The 22199-nt window shown below is 34.1% G+C and overlaps 1 protein-coding gene across 6 annotated transcripts in view; it reads right to left on the bottom strand.

Annotated features, from left to right (window-relative positions):
• The window catches only part of LOC129802080 (solute carrier family 12 member 4), a 215325-nt gene that overhangs the window by 20081 nt on the left and 173045 nt on the right, over positions 1–22199 (bottom strand). For all 6 annotated transcript variants that reach the window (XM_055847641.1, XM_055847645.1, XM_055847642.1 and 3 more), the window contains exons 3-12: positions 18164–18243; positions 17354–17474; positions 13237–13370; positions 13061–13143; positions 12860–12962; positions 8042–8147; positions 7794–7923; positions 7119–7459; positions 3897–4053; positions 3253–3765 (exon numbers count right to left, since the gene is read on the bottom strand). In XM_055847641.1, the coding sequence (XP_055703616.1) occupies positions 3253–3765; positions 3897–4053; positions 7119–7459; positions 7794–7923; positions 8042–8147; positions 12860–12962; positions 13061–13143; positions 13237–13370; positions 17354–17474; positions 18164–18243 (1768 nt within the window). The remainder of the gene's footprint in view (positions 1–3252; positions 3766–3896; positions 4054–7118; positions 7460–7793; positions 7924–8041; positions 8148–12859; positions 12963–13060; positions 13144–13236; positions 13371–17353; positions 17475–18163; positions 18244–22199) is intronic.

The raw sequence follows: 22199 nt of genomic DNA, 5'->3' as shown, positions 1-22199 counted from the left end.
TTTGAAGGATAATCTATTTATCACCCATCCACGTAGCTTTACTCAAAATGGACCAGAGATGTAAATCTGTCCCGGAAAAAAGGCGTATAAGATAAGTATATAGCACTTGAAAGGGGATACCAATGATTGTCTGGAATACTCATTAATCAACGGCACTGAAGCTTGTTTAAAAGTTAAAGTGCCTTATTATTCTGCAGAACATTTTCATTCTCAGTGTTCTCCGACGCACAGCACAACCAACAAAAAAAAACACGCAAAACTCCGAAAATTTCAAAGTTTTTGCGCTTTTATTAAAGTAAATTATTAATGGGTAGATTGTGTGGATTTTAAAGCAACCACAAATGAAACTTTAGGGTGTATATACACAAACATTTTATGCATGAAACATCTCCTCATAAAAAATTGAGAAACGTGTAGACTATATGATTTTTCATTGGGGATGAAAATTTGCAAAAAAAAAAATTGGTAATCAAAAGAGCTTTTCCAGTACAAACTCACTTGGTGTGACAATATTTATAGAGAAACAGAAATAAAGGGAAAACAAACCGCTATATTTTATTCATGTTCCTTTTTTTTACATACACGCGCCTCACCAAAAAATATAAATGTTTAATGAACTCCGACATCAGCTGGAACAATGAACGAATCAAGCGTTCAACCCGTAGATTTTAGATATGAATAGAATTTTGCAATTAACCAAAAAAAATGTTAAATAAAATTTTAAACAGGATCAAAAACGACAGAAACTCTAATTTAGAACAACTATTTAGCAAATGCAATTACTTAAAATTTTGTCCTCAGGATTTCAAATTCAGTATTGGTGAAATAGCTTCGTGATTTCACGTTTCGTTGAACTAAAATTCTTCTCCGGAGAATTAAAAAATTTTAAATTGTTCTGCTGAATTATAAATTAAGTATGGAAAGTTTGGTGAAACTAAAACACTGTGAAAAAGATGTTTATAGCACTGTTTTCTCTTAGAAAATTTACAAAGTTCTTTCGAATATCCCAAAATCTCCTGTTTTGATTTTGAAAAAGAGAAATAATCTACTAAACCACTATCACACAAATATATTTCACAATATTTAAGGCTACAAGAAAAAATCAATCATTTTCATAGCCTTAAAGTAAAAGATTTACGATAAGGAAAAAATTATAACACTTAATAAATGCTGAACATCAAGGGACTCATATGCCAAAAGAGCCCGTGGTTTTTCTGAAAATCCCATAAAAATTTTCCACTATCTGTGAAAATCAAGAAAACTAAAAAAATATTTACTAATCCCAAGAAAACTTCTGATGTATTCGAGAAAACGAAGAAAACTTTTAAAACATTTGCGAATTCCAAGGAAACTACTAAGATATTTGTGAATCCCAAGGAAACTTGTAATGTATTCACGAATCCTAAGAAAAGTTCCAAAGTACACACGAATTCCAAGAAAACTTTCAAGGTATTTATGAATCCCAAAGAAATTTGCACTGTATTTACGAATCCCAAGGAAACTTGTAAGGTTTTCACGAATCCCAAGATAGGTTCTACTAAAGATTAAATGAATAATAAAAAAAAAACTTTGGAAGTATTCACGTATCCCAAAGAAAATTCTAAACTACTCACGAATCCCAATAAAAACTGTAGGGTATTCATGAATTTCAAGGAAATTTGCAATGAATTTACGAATCCTAAAGAAGCTTTTAAACTTTTCACGAATCCCAAGAGCAGTTCTAAGGTATTCACGAATCCCAAGAAAACCTGCAATGTATTCACGAATCCCAAGAAAAGTTCCATAGTACTCACGAATCCCAAGAAAACTTATAAGGTATTCATGAATCCCAAAGAAATTTGCAATGTATTTACGAATCTCAAGGAAACTTGTAAACTTTTCACGAATCCCAAGAGGAGTACTAAAGATTTAACGAATAATAAAAAAAAACTTTAGAAGAATTCACGTATCCCAAAGAAAATTCTAAAGTATTTATGAATCCCAAGAAAACCTGCAATGTATTCACGAATCCCAAGGAAACGTTAAAGTTTGCACGAATGCCAAGATAAGTTCTAAAGCACTCACGAATCCCAAGACAGCTTCTAAAGTATTCACGAATCCCAAGAAAACCTGTAATGTATTCACGAATCCCAAGACAGCTTCTAAAGTATTCACGAATCCCAAGGAAACTTTAAAGTTTGCACGAATGCCAAGATAGTTCTAAAGTATTCACGAATCCCAAGAAAACCTGCAATGCATTCACGAATCCCAAGACAGCTTCTAAAGTATTCACGAACCCCAAGGAAACTTTAAAGTTTGCACGAATGCCAAGATAATTTGTAAAGTATTCACGAATCCCAAGAAAACCTGCAATGTATTCACGAATCCCAAGGCAGCTTCTAAAGTTTTCACAAATCTTGAGAAAACTTTAGAAGTATTCGTGAATCCCAAAGAAACTTCTGAACCAATTGCGAATACCAAGACAACATCTGAAGTATTCACAAACCCCAAGCAAATTGTTAAAGTATTAACAATCCCAAGAAAACTTGCATTGTAATTACGAATTCCAAAGCAACTTCTAAACTTGTACGAATCCCAGGAAATTTTCTAAAATATACACGAATCCCAATAAAACTTACAATGTATTTATGAATCCCATGGTAGATTCTAAAGATTTCATGAATATCAAGGCAGTTTCTAAAGTATTCACGAATCCCAAAGAAACTTTAAAATTTGCACGAATGCCGAGATAAGTTGTAGAACATCCACGAATCCCAAGACAGCTTCTATACTAAAGTATCCACGAATCCCAAGAAAACCTGCAATGTATTCAGGAATCCCAAGGCTGCTTCTAAAGTTTTCACAAATCTTAAGAAAACTTTAGAAGTATTCACGGATCCCAAAGCAACTTCTAAACTTGTACGAATCCAGGAAATGTTTTTAAGTATTCACGAATCCCAAGACAGCTTTCTAAGGTTTTCACGAATACCAGGAAATATTTTATGAGTATATTCACGAATCCCTGAAGAGTTTCTAAAGTTTTTGCAGAATTGGCACCTAAAAAATTTGTAAAGTGTTCACGAATCCCAAGAAAATTTCATAATATTTCACAAAACCGGAGAAACCATTAACTTCTGCGTTCCTGCTTGTGCAAAATTTTAAGTTGGAAGTTTTTTTTCTTACTGAACAAACATATTATACCCGAATAAATTGAACTTGAAATAAAAAATTGCAATATTGAAAAGATTGATGTGAGAAAAAATGCTGACTTACCCTCTGTATTCGATGTACTTGTAGATGAGAACAGCCATGCCCATGGCGATGAGTGCAAAGTACCATGAAGTCATAAACATGACTGAGATACAGAGAGCGAGTCCGATGAGAGACAGGGACCAGTGGTAGTACTTGAAGCGTGGTCGCCAATTTGGTGTACGCAGAATTGTCTGCAGGAAACAGGCCAAATTGACAAATCCGTAGCACATGAGGAAGAACATGGAGAGGAGCGGTGCCAAGTGGTCTACATTCCCCAATAGAATACCACACTGGCAGATGCAGACGGTGAGAATGAGCGCACGAGTTGGTTCACCGCGACTCGAGGACACAGAAAATGGGGAGAGGAAGGGAATAATGCTGTCTCTAGCAATGGCCTGCAGCAGTCTCGGTGCTCCCGTGAGACTCTGCAGTCCGGCCCCGAGGGTGGACAGGAAGGATCCGATGAGAATCACCCATTGATTGGGCCAAGCCATATTGGCCACCACCAGTTTCCCTCCAATCGACTGACCAAATCTGCATGGGACAATCAGAATTAGTAAAATGAGGGTTCAACCGCTGAGATAAAATACCGCCGGAGCACATTCATCACGGGGGCTTTTGTTGTTTTTTCGGTAAACCACCCACAAAGTAAATGAGATACTCACTTGTCGCGCAGCAGGAGATTATCCACAGTTCCGGCAAACAAAAGAACACACGACAGATAAACTATACTAGTCGTCAGGATGGCGCAAATTGTCCCAATGGGAATACTCTTTTGGGCATCAGCCAAATCACCAGATCGATTGGATCCAGCCATTATACCTATGACAAAGGAAAAAACGGGTGTGAAATGCAATTATGAGTCCTAAATGGCAACTCCTGCAGCTCTAAATGTTCATTGTCACTGGAACACATAAGAATGGATCACAACAAAAAACTATATTTCAGCATTATATCTTACTATGTTTTCCCACTTCTGAAATTGTAGTACATTTTGACGGCGTCTTCAAATCTATCATTTCTCAAATTTTTTTCTTTAACCTTCTTTAATTAAACAGAAAACATTTGTCTTTTCATTTGTCTTTTCATTTGTGGCATTGTCTCGCGTGAGTTCGAAACCTGACAATGCCATTCGGGCTTTTTTTTGTCATATCATTTGTGTTCGAAAATGCAATTCATTGATTTTTTAATGAAATCCTTTTACTTGATAATTTTATGAAAATACAGTACGTTTTGGTTGATTTGTTTGACAAAATTCATTGTCATTTGAATTGCCAGAAATCTCAAATATGTGACTTCTGACAATGCCACGTGAGCTGAAGTGGCAATGTCACGGCTACAGAATCGCATTTTCGAAAAAGCTCTCCTAAAATTCGAACCCAATTTATCATATGGCATTGCCAGAGGGTTGCAGAATTCCCCTGCAGATTAGTGTTTGCATTTTATTTAATAAAGATAATTTCATTTTTCTTTTTTCAAGGGGGGAAAGTGTCTCGGATTAAGGGCAAATGGTATGTTGTACGAGATAGTTTGCCCATGGCTAAATTTTAATAACTGTTCTAAAAGGTAGATTTCCAAAGTCAATTTTAGATTTTTAAATCAGAAAAATGTGATAAATGATCTCGAAAAACGGTTCAACTGGAGTTGAAAAATTTCAGGTTATGTGTTTGACTTAACTGGTTTTGCCACTTTAATGCTTTCTTAAGGTTGATCCTAGGAAATTCAAATTGGTTTGAACCCTTACATCTCTGATTCCATTGAAACCAAAGAGAACCTACTTAGAAGCCAAAGTTAAGAGACTCAGGCAAAGACGGCAGGAAATAAGAAATTTTGAAACACTTTTGAAACACAAAACTTTTTAAAATATTTTCCACACGAGAGATATCAATTTTTATCTGATTATTTTCCAAAATTTAAACTTTAATAAGTGTTTCCAGAATAATTAAAATCATCTGAACACGAATCTATTGTCTATTTTTGAATTTCCCAAAGAGTTGTCTCGTCATAAATTTATTGTATCAAAAACTTAAAAGAAAGAAGGAGAAAAAATTGCTTCAAAGGTGTCTTTAACACGGTGTGATTTAAAAAGGACTCCACTACTGTGCCATGCATCGGCAAGTCTCGGAAAATGCCCCCTAGTTGTTCGTTTCTATGATAAATTATCTACACTGTCTGTTATAAATACCTTAAATGTGTCCTGACTAAAATACAAAGTCTAGCAGACCTTCTATTTGGTTTGAAATTTCACAACACATGTTTTCTATCTAACATACAATGGGATCGATGCGAGCCAAAGTCCCGAACTCCGGAATCCCGAAAAGCCACAATCCCGGAGAGCCACAATCCATAATAATCCGAAATTCCGAATAGGACAAAATCCCGAAAGTCAAAATTCTGAAAGGGACGAAATTATAAGGAAGATAATGTGTGGAATAATATTCCAAATTACGCAAAATTTCCCTTTCACTCCAGTAAGCACGGGTTCAATAGTAGGAGTAGCCTTGACGTTTCTAATAAAAATTCGGAATTTTTCCTTTCGGAATCTTAGTTCATTCGGGGTTTTGCCTATTTTTGATGTTCGGGATATTGGCTTTCAGGATTTTGATCTGGACTCAACCTGATATTGGTCTCAATTCTAAGACCAAGATTAAGATCAAGAAAATTTCACTATTTTGGCATTCTGAAATCAAAAAAGCAAGATCAAGATGTCAAATCTGTCAAATGCCTTGGAATCTTGAAATCTAAGTAAGACATAAACCGTGTGAATATTAAGATGACTAATTCTGGAACCAAGATTTCAAGACGTCAAATTTCTTGTTTTCTTGAAATAATTCCAAGGACCTCACGAAGGTTATTTGGAATTTTCAAGATACCAAACAATTTGAAGAGTTTCATGCGGAAATCGTTCTTGTTGAGGAATAGTTCTATAAGAGTCCTAAGTGTCATTAAGGGTTTTCCTATACGGGGGAATTTCGAAATGCTGTCCTCTATAATCTACTCCAAGTGTGTCGGCTAAAATAGTCTTGAAGATTTTCTGTTTTATTTTGAAAAATTTTTGTGATCTAAAACAGATTCAGTGTTCAAAAGAGTTTTTTTTGCATCGAAAGATAGGCAAAACTGTAAAGACTTAAAGCTCAATTTGGGACCTTTATTTCGAAATGGAGTTTTCGAATGAAAACTTCTCTGTTTAGGTGTTCTCTTTCACGGCCAGTTCGCCGTTTCTACCCCTCCTAAACCAAGGGAAGAGAATTTTCTTGTCAAAAAAAGCCTTTTTTAATATGAAAGCTTTTGAAAATGAGAGATCGAAAAGAACCTTTCCCTTCGAGATAGAGGAAAATGGTTTTCGGCAAAGTTGTAGAGTGGTAAATGTCCTAAAAAAATGTGCTGATTAGGTATTATCCCAAGAAGCATTTTCTTCTCTATATTATCTTATAGAATTCTATAAGGTATTATAAAACCAAAAGTCTTATAATCTTCTTATAGCGGTCATGATTCCGAATCTGTGGAATTTGAAGACAAAATGTTTATTACAACCCTTTAAGAATGAAAGGAACACCGGTGTCCAACTCGTCCTTAAAGGGTTAAAGGTGAATTAAAAGACTTTTCAATAACTTTTTTCTATGAGACAGCTATTTTGCATCTTGGGAATAGGTTTTTACTTCTGTTTCCATTTATTTTCCATTAATAAATTTTTTTGTTAGAGCAAGATATTGAAGGCATTCTTTCCGCAAAATGCAATAACTTGCATTGTTAGGGATCACATTATATTCCCAAGTCTCTCAGTTTAATATGAAACAGTAAAGTGTTGAGTTTATGCGGTTTATGGTGTATTTACTAAGGCACTGGGGTATTTATCTTGCTGACAGGGATGGAAGAAAAGGACTAACCTGTGACGGACGGAAAGAAGATACCGATGAGAATTGTGAATGATGTTGTGATGTCTGCATAAACTTGATTGAAAGTTGGTCTCCCAAGTTGCTCAATGTCACCTGGACTGTGCCCGTAGGTAATATATTGTCCGTCCTCGAGGAATGACGGGAATATATTCTCGAAGAAAACTCCACTGGATAGCCCACGAATACCACGCACAATGCTTAAATTGTGACTCAAGAAATATGGATCACATGGTTGTTCAGAACAAAATATATTCCACAGTTGTCCACCTTCCTCCTGGGTACAGTTCTCAATGGCTATATCCTTCAGCAGACGATTGCCCAGGACACACATGCTGCAACATACAGGAGAAATCTCATGACAGTTGTGAAAGATTACACCACATTTATCAGTCACCCTTTCCCGCTGGCCAAGATATTGTGACAATTTTTTCTTTTTTATTTGCCACCTCTTCCGTTTCTTATTGCCACTCAACATCCTTGGCCAGCGCAGAATTGGTTAGGGTTCCTGGGGGATGGGACCTAAGTGGAGGAATGTTCTTTGGGGGTGGGATCATGACAAGGTGTTATGAATAAATTGAAGACAATAAACAAAAGGATGTGATATCATGGAGGTGCAGGCATGAAAGTGTGTATAAAATTAAATTCCTATTGCCTATGTTGCCCTACTGTAGCTTGTCGTTGCCATGGATGTTATCGAAGATTCCAGCGTAGACGGCAATTATCGAGAAGATGACACAAGCCAGAGCCACTGATGCGAATTTATTTACAAATTTCACTCCAATGAACACAATTGTACCTTTTTTTTTGGAGAAGAAGAAAAAAATTTTTTTTATTGATACCCATCTAACCCTTCACAAAAAAAAGCCCGACCTCCCGCCCTCATCAAAAGCAATCACTACACCAAAATTACTCACCCATGATAAGAAGCAGGAATGTACCGTACACCCGGAAGTTATTATACATTGCTGAGGCATCCTTTGTAAAATCACCAAAGATTGATAGCCACGGAGCCATGTAAGTCTATCAAGGGATGAAAGAAGGGATAAGACATTTTTCAGTAATTCTCCATTGATCGTTTCTTCCTATCATATATCCATCCTGCCACTCTAAACACCATCAATACGACGGTCAAACGCAATTGGCCCCCGGCACCCTATGCCCTCCTCCCTGCCCCTCCCCAATCCCTAAGGATATTTTGTTAAGTTCATGGCATGTGAATCTCTAAGGAATGCCATAACCGTAAAAGATAATAACACCAAGGCAATATAGCAACAATTCATGACGTTTCTGGGAATTCTCTCTTCGAAATCATGATCCATGAAGGCTTGTTGGGTAAAATGACAAGGAGCTTCACAATTCACATCTTATTTATAAGGGCTATATGGCAAGGTTCAGGTTTCCAAGGTCTTATCTTAATTTCGTAAATCAAACCTAGTTCTGAAGCGCGATTAGTGCTGCTTTAACTCAGAAAAACATGGCAAAAAAGCTAGCAAAACCTTCAAGCTTTACTCAATTCTCGAATTTGTAAATTAGATACCATGAGGCATAAGTAAGGGAAAGTGCCCATATGCTTTACATGGTTCCAGGCTTCATAATGACTAAATTTTTCCTATGTTTCTCAATAAATGTGACTCCTCAATATATTTCAAAAACAGGACACTTTCCCTTAGTTTTTAACCCTTTAAGGACGATTGGGTCACCGGTGACCCAAAAAAGAAATTTTTCCTACGGCCTTCCAAAATTGTCTTTTGCTCTAAAAAGTCTGAAAAAAGGTTCTTTTCTGACCCCCAATTTTTGACCTTCTCGTCCTTAAAGGGTTAAACTATGGGTGCGTTGGAAAACATAGAAAAAAATTTAGTCATTATGAAGCATGGTACTGTGCAAAGCATGGGCACTTTCCCCTAGTTCTGAATTATAAATCTACGTATAGAGAAATAAAATGCTTTACAAGGTTCTCTAAAAATTGCACTTTAGAAAGATATTACGGAAGGGCTATGTAGAACGTTTTTTTCCAGGGTACGAAACGGTTTAAAAAAAAAAGTCTTGTACGATTCCCTAAGTAAGGCATTATAGAACCAAAATTCTTATAATTTGTTTACATCGCTCTTGCTTCCATTTTTTGACTACTGGAAGTTAAATAGCGCACTCTTAAAGGACTTAAAGGCTACTATACATTTGGAACAATTTTCGTTAAAAATTGCTTATTTGAAGATAATCGTCTGCACTGTTGTAGGCAGAAACGTCAAAATTCTGTCAGAAAATGCGATTTTTGAGGTTAATTGCTTCTAATACGTGGAGGACTTAAGAGTTTCTACAGTAATTTATACTGAAAATCGTTCAAAGACTTGTCAATGTCTTTGTTTTATAAGGCAATTTCGGTTTCTGAGTCTTTTTTTTTTAGTTTTGCGAACACTTGACGAAAAATTTATCGTTCTATTTACAAGGGTTCCTCTATATGAGTGACGTGTTTATTTTCTTAATTTTTACTAAGTTTTCCCTGTTGTAAAACGCAATATTATATGAGATAAAAATTTATTTAACCGTTTATTCATTCAAGGGTTTAAGTCTAAAATATGAAAAAAGTATCGTTATTATGAGTTCAAGTATTTAATAAAAATCGTTTTTATATATTAAACGGTTTCAAATGGTTTCAAACGATTTATAAAATATATTAGAATCTCGCTTATTCGTAGACTATTCGTCCGGGTGACATAAAAGAGTCCGTGAGACAGTTGAATTTTCAAAATTTTATTGAAATAATGGTTCACGTTTTCGTTTCAACGTCGCATCGGTCAAGGCAGGATTCACTCCACAAATTTACTAAGTAAACAAATCAAATATTTTCAAATCGTTTTATTTGAAAAGATTTAATGTTTATTCTCTTAATCCCTGTCACATTTAGTCCTGCATTTAGGTCCTGCTCTTACGGATAAACGAAAGTGCCTTATACGGGTTTCAGACCTAAGGCTTTAGCCATATATGGCTTAACTGCTAACTTGCTAGATAAAAATTATAAATTTTTATCAGTCAAGATTTTTTTGAAAAATTTTACATAGGATTGAATTATTAAAGGCAAATATTCTATATTAAATTCTGAAAAAACAATAAAATTGGTTGTTATTTAGGATTTTGAGACCTTCGGGAACTGGGCTAAACCTCTAGTCTGAAGACCGATTAAGATTGCCCGTTCGTAACCGGTTTATAACAGATTAAATCGATTCAGACTTGTCAAGGATTCCAAGGCATTTCCATTTTGACCTAAACTTGACACAGTATGCTGACAAATATTTTTTCTAGAAACTTTTTAATCTTTGATCTTGAAAAACCATTTGAAGAATTGTTAGAGTATTGATTGCCAAATACGGTAGAAATTTTTGCTGGAAAAAATAAAATTGAGCACTTCGTCTCCCGTACGAAAAAGGGGAAATGTTTCAAAGTTCGGACATCTGGTAATATCGGATACTACATTTAAATTGATAAAAATTATGGAATTGTCCTTGAATTATAATGAATAGTGTTTGTTTTCTAAATATTTATGCATTTTGGAATATTAATATTTCTTTCATTAAGCAATCCTAAAAGGGAAGTAATAAAAAAATCCAATTTATAATAAAAACATGACACTTAAAATTCGAAACATTAGTGTTTTTCTATGCAAGTTGTTCGAAATTTGGCACAGGTGTCCTATATTTACCCGAAGACGGAATTTGAGAAGATAAAATTGTTAAAGATTAAAAAAATCTTTTGTTATTAATTTTTCTTCAATTAAACTTCAGATAGAATTAATTATTTGGTTCGATCAATCTCTAGAATCTCCGAAATCCCGAGGAATTAATATTTAAGAGATTATAGGAGAAGTTAACGCAGTTCTATAAAAAAATTTAAAGCCCGCTACCTTCGGACGACTCAAGCTTCGAACAATTCATTTTTTTTTTCAAAGTGTTTTAAATGAATTATTATTATTATTATATTTTAATAGCTATAGTCTACCATACCTCAAATTTCGAGAAAAGAGCCATGAGTCAAATTCATTAAGAACATAGAAAAAAATGAGTTGTTCTTAGCTTGAGCCATACAAAGGCAGTGTACTTTCCCCTATATTATTAATATCCTCTATATTAAAGAAAAAATACACAACAGAAACTAGCTGGACGTAATGAAGTTCAACAAAGTTCATAAACACTTGGCAAGCGAGTTTTATAAAAAACTATTTGCCTGAAAGTCAAGCAATAAATCAACAAAACTGAATACACTTCGTAAACACGTAGAACGTCTATTAAAGCATTTATAACAAATTCCACTTTCTTTTTTTAAACTTTCAATAAAGAAATATTATACAAATTTTTATTATTCTTATGGGATCAGTTGATTCAGAAAACAGTTGCTCTATCTTACCCTAATATTTTTGTTTACAAAAAAATTTTATGATTGAATTATTCTCCTTCACCCGAGAAAAACAATAATGCTTGTCTTTGCTTGACTTATGGAAGCTTTTGTGTTTTTTCTTCTGTTTTCTTTGCTTCCTTAAGCAAGATTTGTATTAGCCTAGCGACAGCTCAAAAAGTCCTCCTTTGAGTTCTACTTTAAACGGAGGTGGAGAAGTTACTTCCACTTTTTGAATTTAAACAAGAAAGAGTACGAAGATGAGATTCTATTTCATAGTACAGTAGAATCCCGCTATAGGCCATCGCTCTATAGTCCACAATTTATCGACCGTTGATTTCAAATTATTAAATTATAATAGAGGGTCAAAAAAAAAACGTTCTAGACAAACATTTCTAATGGATCTGAATAGCTTCTACGAAGAAATAGCGTTTTTCTTAAGACTAATATCACAAAAAATGTTCTTAGATTAAAAAGGCTCTAGACTTTTAGACTTAATTTGAAAAACCAGCATAAATCTTCTTTTTCCGATTTTGATTATTTACAGCGAATCGGACAGGTGTTAAAATTTCCCAAGATCTTCAAAAAGAGGATATAAGCTTTTTTGGTGAAAGAAAAAGGACTGAAAGTCCCTTGGATCCATTGAAACATTCTTGCATAGGAAAATTACAAGACTTTGATAATTTAAATTAATCCTTTTAATTGATGATCTTTGAAGATTTCGTAAGTTCAAAACATGCCAAATATATATCTTACCCTTTATGGCCTCTACACACTCGTAGAAATTTCTTTAAAAAATGCCTTTTTGAAGAAAATTTCCCCTATCCTTGTAGGCAGAAAAGGCAATTTTTGACGAAAATTGCTTCTACTGTGTAGACACACTTAAGGACGAGAGGCTCAAAAATTGAGGGTGAAAAAAATCATTTTTCTGCTTTCTGAGAGCAAAATTCGACTTTATATGTCCGTAGGAAAAATTTCATTTTTGGGTCACCGGTGACCCAAACGTCCTTAAAGGACTAAAAGGCTTTTTCTTGAAGACAATCCCGGGAAGTTGATCAAAAATCGTATGATATGTTCTTTAGAAAATCAACCATTCTGTAAAGTTTCTTATAAAAATTTTGTCTATCGAAAGTTTCCCCAAAGTCCCTCCAAAAACCCATTTTGAAGTTTTTAATATTTAGATTTATGCAACATTTTGAATTCAAATTTGACAAATAGAATTGTCAAAAATACTAAAATTCCGAATTTTGAATTGCAACAAAATCCCCCTTCCAATAGAATTTCATTGATTTCAAATATAAAATATCAATTGTGGTGCGGTATTTAGTGCAAATAAATCCATAACTCACCAGAACAATTTCAACAGCTCCCACAATGTACATGGCAGCTGCTAGTGTAGTTCCCGTATAGAAGAGCATCCCAACAGCCCCACCAAATTCCGGACCGAGTGACCTGTAAGGGGTGAGAATCCAATTAATAGCATTTAATGTTCATCACCGTGCCAGGCGCAATATTGCGAAGGTGTATTAGCTGGAAAAATAAATAAGTACCGTGAGATCATGAAGTAACTTCCACCAGCCGGTACAACGCCATTTGTTGCGATTGCCGACATTGAAATGGCTGTCAACATTGTCTGAAATTGTTATTGGAAAATCTCCCGGTGAGAAAGCAATTTTGAAAGTCAATTGAAAGATGAAATGGGAAAAAATTAGTGGATGATACAAACCACGCAGCAGCATGTCAAAACGATGAGAAATCCAAAAATAGCACCTGCCGTCCCCACAACCCATGTTAGACGAATAAAAAGAATAACACCAAAAATATTCTGGATACAAGGGAGATATACGCCAATCAATGTGCCTGTAAAAGAATAATGCGCACACATTTGACATGGTTCATAAAGGATTCCTGAAAAGGAAACATATTTGATAAACGGAAGTTACAACTCAGCCACCGCCATGAACGATAAATCATCACGAAAATGAGAAAGAGTTCCCAAAGGGAATGTTCCAAATAAATAGCATAAAAGAAAAATTGAACAGAAAACAGCGAAAAGGGTACTTTTTGCTTCTACCACTTATACAGAAAAAAGAAACAGAAAAATAAGAAACTATTTAGAAAACTAAAAATAAAATATAAGATTATTTTCAATAAAATTACTAAATTAAAAGGATATTACACTTTTTGTTTTATAAGAATAATTGAAAAATTTACAAATCATTTATTAATTCAGTTATTCTTAATCTGGATGTTTTTCTTAACCTCTTTAAGAACGATTGGGTAACGGTTTCCCACCCATCCTTAAAATGTTAAGCTTTTGCTAACTTCAATCTAAAAAGTTTTATCGCAAAATTCCGGAACTGATCTATAATTTCATTTGTTTATTACAAAACTGCCCGCAAAATTTTTAATTTAATAATCCACAAACCAATGGCACAGTAAAAAAAAACGGGAATGGTTTATTCCAAAACGTGATCAAATATTTTTACGTAGAAATCAGAACATATCTGCACATGCAATTTACTCTTCGCCATATAACAATTATGCCCTTAATAGAATATTTCCCTCAAAATAATAATAGACTATAGACCAATAAAATTGAAATAATGCTATACGAAATAACTATTGAAAATTTAATTGTCGGGAAAATGCGCAAATGATAGGACAGTACATATATTCGTTGCATAAAATAAACATGAGTGCAAGAGCAATTATCAAAATTATTTTAGGGCGATTTGTAATGCCTGTCTATAAATGAATTTACTCCATGTAGTTTAATTTTCCAATTTAATTCATAGCCTCATTGTGTTTTTTAGTTTTAAAGGCCTATCATTCACTGAAGATATTCAAGACTAAATAGTACAATATTAAAAAGAATTGCTTAATGAATGACTTTAGTTTTTAATACAAATTGGCGCTATTTAGGAATTAATACGGGTTTTAATTTTTCGTATACCAGAACATAGATCAATACATTTGAGTAGGTCTCTTTTTCATATGGCAAACTCGTATTCCTCAAACTTAAGCTTTTGATACATAACTCTGTAAAATTGATGCATGGTTACAAACTAGCAAAAAATTATCCATCTTCTAGTCACAGATAGTCTACAACTTTGTCCCGGTCAAAATTCCAAAAGCTAAAATCTCGAATGGGCCGAAATCCCGAATGAGTCAAAATTCCGAAAAATCAAAATTCCAAAAAACCAAAATCGTGAACGCCAAAATCCCGAACACCAAAATTCTAAAAACCAGAATCCAGAATGGGTCAAAATCATGAAAAGCCGAAATCCCGAAATTCACAATCCAAAATAGGTAAAAATCCAGAATGAGTCAAAATTCCGAAAAATACAATATCCCGAACGAGAAAAATTCTGAAAACAAAGATTTGAATGTATGAAATCCTGAATAGCCAAAATCCTGAACGCCAAATCCGGAATACCACAATCTCGAATAGATTAAAATCCCGAATAGGTCGAAAACCCGAATAAGTCAGAATTCCAAAAAGTCAAAATATCCAAAAAGCCAATATTCCGAACGCCAATATTTTGAACGCCAAAATTCTGAACGCTAAAATCCCGAGTTCCACAATCCCAAATAGGTCGGTCAAAATTCCGAAAATATAATATCCCGAACACCAAAAAATCTGAAAACAAAAATTTGAATGGGTAAAATCCTGAATAGACAAAATCCTGAACTTCAAATCCCGAATCCGCAATCTCGAATAGATCAAAATCCCGAATAGGTTGAAATCCCGAATAAGTCAAAATTTCGAAAAGCCAAAATCTGAAAAATACAATATCCTGAATGCCAAAAATTCTGAAAACAAAAATTTTAATGTATAAAATCCTGAATAGCCAAAATCCTGAACGCCAAATCCCGAATATCAAAATCCCGAATAGATCAAAATCCCGAATAAATCGAAATCCTGAATAAGTCAAAATTCCGAAAAGCCAAAACGCCAAAGATTCTGAAAGCCAAAATCTCGAAAGCAAAAATCCCGAATTCCACAATCTCAAATAGGTTGAAATCAGGAATAAGTCAAAATTTCGAAAAGCTAAAATGCGAAAAATACAATATCCCGAACGCCAAAAATTCTGAAAACAAAAATTTGAATGGGAAATTTTAAATCCGTAATAGCCAAAATTCTGAACGCCAAAATACTGAATACCACAATCCAGAATAGATCAAAATCCCGAATAGGTCGAAATCCCGAATAAGTCAAAATTCCGAAAAGCCAAAATCCCAAAAAGCCAATATTCCGAACACCAAAATTCTCAACGACAAAATTCTGAAAGCCAAAATCCCAAATGGATTAAAATCCTGAATACTCAAAATCCCGAACGCCAAAACCCCGATCGCCAAAATCCCGAATATCACAATCCTGAATGGACCAAAATCCTGAACTGGTCGAAATCCTGAATGAGTCAATATTCCGAAAACCCAAAATCCCGAAAAGACAAAATCCTGAACGCCAAAATTCTAAATAGCCAGAATTCCGAATGGGCCGAAATCCTGAAAAGACAAAATCCCGAATGACAAAATCTTAAGGGTTCAAATTCCGAACGCTAAAACTATGAGTGTCAAGATTCCGAATTCTTAAAAGTTATACTCCCATTATTGCACTCGCGCTGCCTGGAGAGGCAAAGGGAAGTTCTGTGTTTTTTCTGGTACTATGGCTCTCAGGATTTGGGACGACACCACCTACGACCAATTAATCATCAACGGTCAAATGTTCCCATTCGGATAAATACGATAACGTTTAAAATTCGGAAAATGCGAACATTAAAAAAAGCAGAATCATAAGTGGAATAATTGGGAATTGCCGAATACCGCATTGAATCATTAAAAGAATCTACCAATTGAGAATACATTGTAACCACATGGAATTGCAGAAAATCGTCACTGATATTCGAATTTGGGCAGCCCATTGTATTCCATGAAGTACAAGACCGATTTTGTCTGACTTATTTGTATTTTTGAGCAGAATTTGACAAGTATTTGTGAATTGTAAAATAAATTGAAAAATAAAAAATGCTCTTTTTCTACATAGTCACTGAGGAAGGTTTGGAATCTGAGCCGAAAGCCTAGGTTAAAATCCGAATTTTCTAATTTTACAATTCTTTCCCCGGAGCTCTCCGGTTTCCATTACTTTATACGAGTTTATGTTGATTTATTTTATTCCATTGTTTTACTGAATAGATTTCCAAAATCGGTTGTTCGGATCCGATCCAAAAACGGAAAATGCAAGGTTTAACCTTATCGTTATCACCTTACCCTATTTTACGCTAAATCAAGAGAAAATTGGAGTACATCCAGGAATTCTGTTTGAAAAATTATTCTGTTGAAATATAAAATTCCAATATCTTTTTATTTGAAAGAATAACCACATCAACAAATGATTTATAAATCGAAAAAATATTCTATATACTTTTAGCTTAAATGTAATTCAGTGTAATAATTTTTACAGGGGCCCATCAAGCCTAATAAAAAGTGAAGCTATTTTTCACTTTTCCTTGTAAAAATTTTGCAGATTAATCTAATTTGCTTGTAGTTCTTGTATTATTTTGGCGAACATTATGAAATATGTATTTTTAGATATCTTTTAATACACAATTTCGAAATGTATCAGACTGATAAGTCAATTCTCTTTAGGAAAAAACTTGCCAATAGTCTTCAGTGCCTCTATGCAAAAACGTATGGAAAAATGAAATGTCGAGAGGCCCTTGAATTTTTATCAAACTGTCGAATTCATTAAAAAGATTAAAATGTATTCTGATGAATGTTTTAATTCAATTTCCGTCTATCAGTGTGAATTCTATTAAAAAAAAAGGAATAATACTCACCCATTCGGGCTGAAGGGGGTGGTGGCTTCGAATCCGCTTCCGAGGCAGCTGGAATTGTGTTGGAATAATTTGCCAGGGAAGATATAAGTGTTGATATTCGTGGCCTTGTATCAATTTCTTCCTGAAAAATCACATCGAACGAGAGAAGAATAGTAAGAAAAAAAAAAGAAACAAGAATAGTGGATCGAAGTGCTAAAGGGAATTAGGATGAGAGGTGTTTCGGTCCCCAAAGTAACTATAAAGAAGTTTCCGGGAAAGGATTTAGGAAGAGTTTTCAATTTTCCCTCCTTTTTTCTTGGGTCTATCCAAACCATATAATCCCCTCAACACACCGAGAACTTTAATACTCTTGTCGATGAACTCATTAATGGGATCACCCAATTACAAGGAGGTCTCATTAGCACGAAAGGGGTTTAAATTGCTGGCTGGAAATGGGAGAAGATGAATGTGCTGAGTTGAAAAAAGAGCTAGATAGAACACAATTCTGGAGCATCATTCAAAAGAAAAATCTTCTTCTGCACTAGAAGTTTCCTTTCCCATTTGGAATTGAGAGGTAGCCAAAAACCTCAAACACCCAACTAAATAGAACTAGAAATATAGGAAAAAAAAAACTTGATTCAATGAATTTCAAATAGTAAATTTTCTCAATTTTCTCCTATAATATCGAATTTCTCGCTTGAGATTGAGTTCTACCCAGAATCAATAAGCAATTTCATTCACCTCTCACGAGCAGAGCTTTATTCTGTCGGTGCAATTGGAGTAAAAGCTCAAAGGATTTTGAAAAAAATAAAATCAGTCACATATACTCACTGAATATAAATAAAGATTCGTGTCATAGTGTGTTGATTTTTCGTTGTTGGCAACAAAGGGTTGTTCATCCGTGGCATCTCCTGTAACAATAGAAATTTATGTCATCATTTTGTACTAAAAAAAAATCGTAATGGAAAATCAGATAAAAGGATTATTATTCATCTGGGTATTCTTTTTTTTTTCTCTTTTACAAAATACATTTGAGTAATCGGCTGCCCAAAATCAGCAAAATCACGAGTACGATATATACAAATTGAAATGGATACTGCTGTTGGGAAAAGTTTGGTGAAAAGTTTCTGGGTGTACTTTAAAACTTGTCAGGAAGATCAAATAACACTCTGTCAAGTTGTTTACTCCGTAAAAACACGCAATCATTCTTTGAAGGCTTTCCAAATGACACATAACTTTAACCCTCAATTACCCGAAAACCTTAAGAGATACACACTAAAAGATAGAGTGGCAAATGGCAAAGTATCCCCAGCTTTGCGGAATGTACGAACACGTGACTTTAAAACTTATGCTCTAAAATTTGGTTGAGCGTTAATTTTTCGATGAAGAAAGTTGTTGAGATTGTACAGACCTGAGGATTAGCCGAGAGACAGCCTAGCATAAAATCGGTATAGCTTATTATCGATTTTATGCTAGGCTGTCTCTCGGCTAATCCTCAGGTCTGTACAATCTCAACAACTTTCTTCATCGAAAAATTAACGCTCAACCAAATTTTAAGGCATAAGTTTGATCAATTTTTCATCATAAAAACGATAATAAGCTATATGTCATCAATTTTTACTAAGCCGGCTTTCGAACTTAGCCATTTTTTAGATTTACTCCGCTACAACACTGAATCTTACTGATTCATATCTACTTGAAACCGATTCAGACTTAACAATTATGTAAAAACCTTTCAAATGAAACCAAACTTGCTCGAATCGAATAAGAAATACTCTCTCCAGAAGCTTTTACACTTTCAATCTTGAAAAAAAAACGTTATAATGATTCAGTGAACAATTTACTTATCTGTAAAATTATAAAAGAAAGTTTAGGGGAAAGTAGGGCACCTTTAAAAAATTGTGATTTATATTCTCAGTTGGTGGAGTATCATAATAATGCCCTAGACACGCTTTCAACTTAAACCGAGAGACGGCTTAATGTAAATATTATCAAAATAATGATCAGATTACATTTCCATCAATTTCTGACTAATCCTTCCCTAGGATTAAGCAAAAAGACTGCTTAATTAATGAGAAACTGATAGGAATTCAGCCAAATCTTTATTATGTTTATAATTACATTAATCCATCTCTCGGTTTAAGTAAGTCATAAGTGTGTCCAGCTCTAGGGCGTAAGATCTAGTCCCATTAAAAATCACGTGAAAACGCCGTTTTTCAGAAGTACTCTAATTTAAAGGTGTCTCACTGCCCCCTATCCAAGACTTTATCGTACGTTCGAAGGTAGTACAGAACTTTCAATTTATTTGTATTATTATCTAAGGGAAAGCGCGCTACTTTCAGATAACTCAAGATTCGGACAACTAATTTTTTTTCTACGTTCTTAATGGATTTCACCAATAGCTCGTTTCTGATGAGGAATTAGACAAACTATTAAAATATCATATTAAAATGAGCCAAATTCATTAAAAGACGTTCGAAGCTTAAGTCGTACGAAGGTAACGCGCTTTCCCCTACTTGGCCACTCTTTTATTACAATTACAGTAGACTCTCGCTAATTTGTCTCTTTTAAGATCGGGCTAATTTTTTAATCCGGGTAGCAGTTAAATTTGAAAAAAGTTTGTTGAAATTTTTCAAGTTCCGATTATGATTATCGAATGAAGTAAATATTCTCAAATTTTCCATGCTTTGTCTCAGTTGTGATATGATTTTTCATTATTAACAGGCTTTCAGAAATTTACAATTAATATGAGCATGTAAATTTAATATGAGTATGCAGGTAAACAAAAAATCATTGTATTCCAAACAATTTGATGCCCGAATTTCTCTCTAATTTTCCCGAATTTCGAATTTGATGCCCGAATTTGATGCCCGAATTTGATGCCCGAATTTCGGTCCCTAATGTCCGAATTTGAGAGAGTCTACTATACTTGAAAACCGAAAGGGAGGAATTCAATAAATAATTTCAAAATTTTAAAACAAATGAATTTAAAATAAGAGAATTGAATATAGAATAAAAACGATCTTACTGCTTCATCATCAGTGCAAAACAGATTGAAATGAATTCAATTTTTTTAAGTATCAAAACCTTTTCAAAAAACTTGAAAAAGTTCCTAATCGGTTAACAAATAAGTACAGATATTTCAGATATTTATTTTAATTTCAAGCCCAAATTCAATTACATGGAACTCAAAATGTTTCTGAATGATTCCCAAGACATATTCCAAAGGTAATAAAAATCGTCAAAAGGGTTTTACATTCAGGAAAATAAAAAAAAATAAGGTTAAATAAACGAACCTATAAAAATCAAAGTCAAAAACGTAATCAAAGAAAACTGTATAGAGTATCTGCATTACTTATGGTTCCTTTTTTGTGACAAAAAGTGAAGTATTTTGCAAGCAGGTCATAAGTAAAGACAGGCTACAAGTAATGCCGTCACCCTACCGGTTCCTCTCTTCTTAATAATACAGTTATCTAAGCATTACCAGAAATTAAACAAAGAACAATTCCTATTATCTCATATAACACACTATTTCCCCTTTATCCGGAGACACATTCCCACCTGATAAACACAAATCCGAAATTTGGTTTTAGTACAGGAACAGAAACTAAATAGAATATTGTCTCATTATGATCGATTTTAACCGCAGAGGTTCGACTATAATCAGGGGTCTCAAGTAGGAGAATTCTGTAATAATCTGGCAGTTCAATACGATAAATTTTGTTCGAACATCAGAAGAGCTTTTTCGAAAATGCAATTCTTTATCACATATTTGAGATTTTGGGTAATTCAAATGACAAGGAATTTTATTAAATAAATCAACTAACACGGATAGTATTTCATTGAAGAGTATTCATTCTCAATTTCGGAGGATTTCATTAAGAAATCAACTAATTGCATTTTCGAACTCATGTGATATGAGAAAAAAAAACTTTATTGGATAAATGTGTGACAATGTCACAAAAATTACAGAATTCCTCAATAGGTTTCCTCTAGATTCTCTTTATTTATCCTCTAAGTAAGTTAGATGTGAGCAAGAACCATTTGAAACCGAACAAACGTCAAAAGAAAATTGTACTTGAATGGTCAAAACGTTACCACGAAGGGAATTCTGTAACGCTCTGGCAATGCCATATGACAAATTGAGTTCGAATCTTAGGAGAGCTTTTTCGAAAATACGATTCTGTATCTGTGAAATTGCCACTTCAGCTCACGTGGCATTGTCACAAGTCACATATTTGAGATTTCTGGCAATTCAAATGACAATGAATTTTGCCAAACAAATCAACTAAGACGTACTGTGTTTTAATAAAATCATCAAGTAAAGAGATTTCATTAAAAAAATCAATGAATTGCATTTTCGAACTCATATGATATGACAAAGAAAACTCGATTGGCATTGCCAGATTTCGAACTCACGCGTGACAATGCCACGAAAATTACAGAATTCCCCTACAGGACAAACTTATTTCGATGTTTATTTCGTTTCAAACGGTTCATTCTCACCCCTGCTCTAAGTCTTGTAATAGTCCGACAATAAATCGAATTGTCAGTTCGATTAGCAATTCTTCTAGTTACAAAGCAAATCAATTTAGCACAATCAGTGACTGATTCAGCTGACGAAATAGCATTTGGAGTTCCAAATTTCGGCTAAAATCTTTTACGACTTAATGACTTAAGACTTAACTTAACTTTAAAACTTAACGACTTAATCTTTACGACAATGTTTTGTGTAAAGCTTTCGCCTTAGCGGAATTATTATACTATAAAACAGAGGTGTGCAAGAACCGTTTGAAACCGAATAAACGTCAAAATAAGTTCATTCAGGTAGCGTTTTGACCATCGACGTACAAGTTTTATTTGACGT

Source organism: Phlebotomus papatasi, chromosome 2 (assembly GCF_024763615.1).
Source record: "Phlebotomus papatasi isolate M1 chromosome 2, Ppap_2.1, whole genome shotgun sequence".
Classification (NCBI taxonomy): Eukaryota; Metazoa; Arthropoda; class Insecta; order Diptera; family Psychodidae; genus Phlebotomus; species Phlebotomus papatasi.
This window is presented reverse-complemented; position numbering and strand designations above follow the sequence as displayed.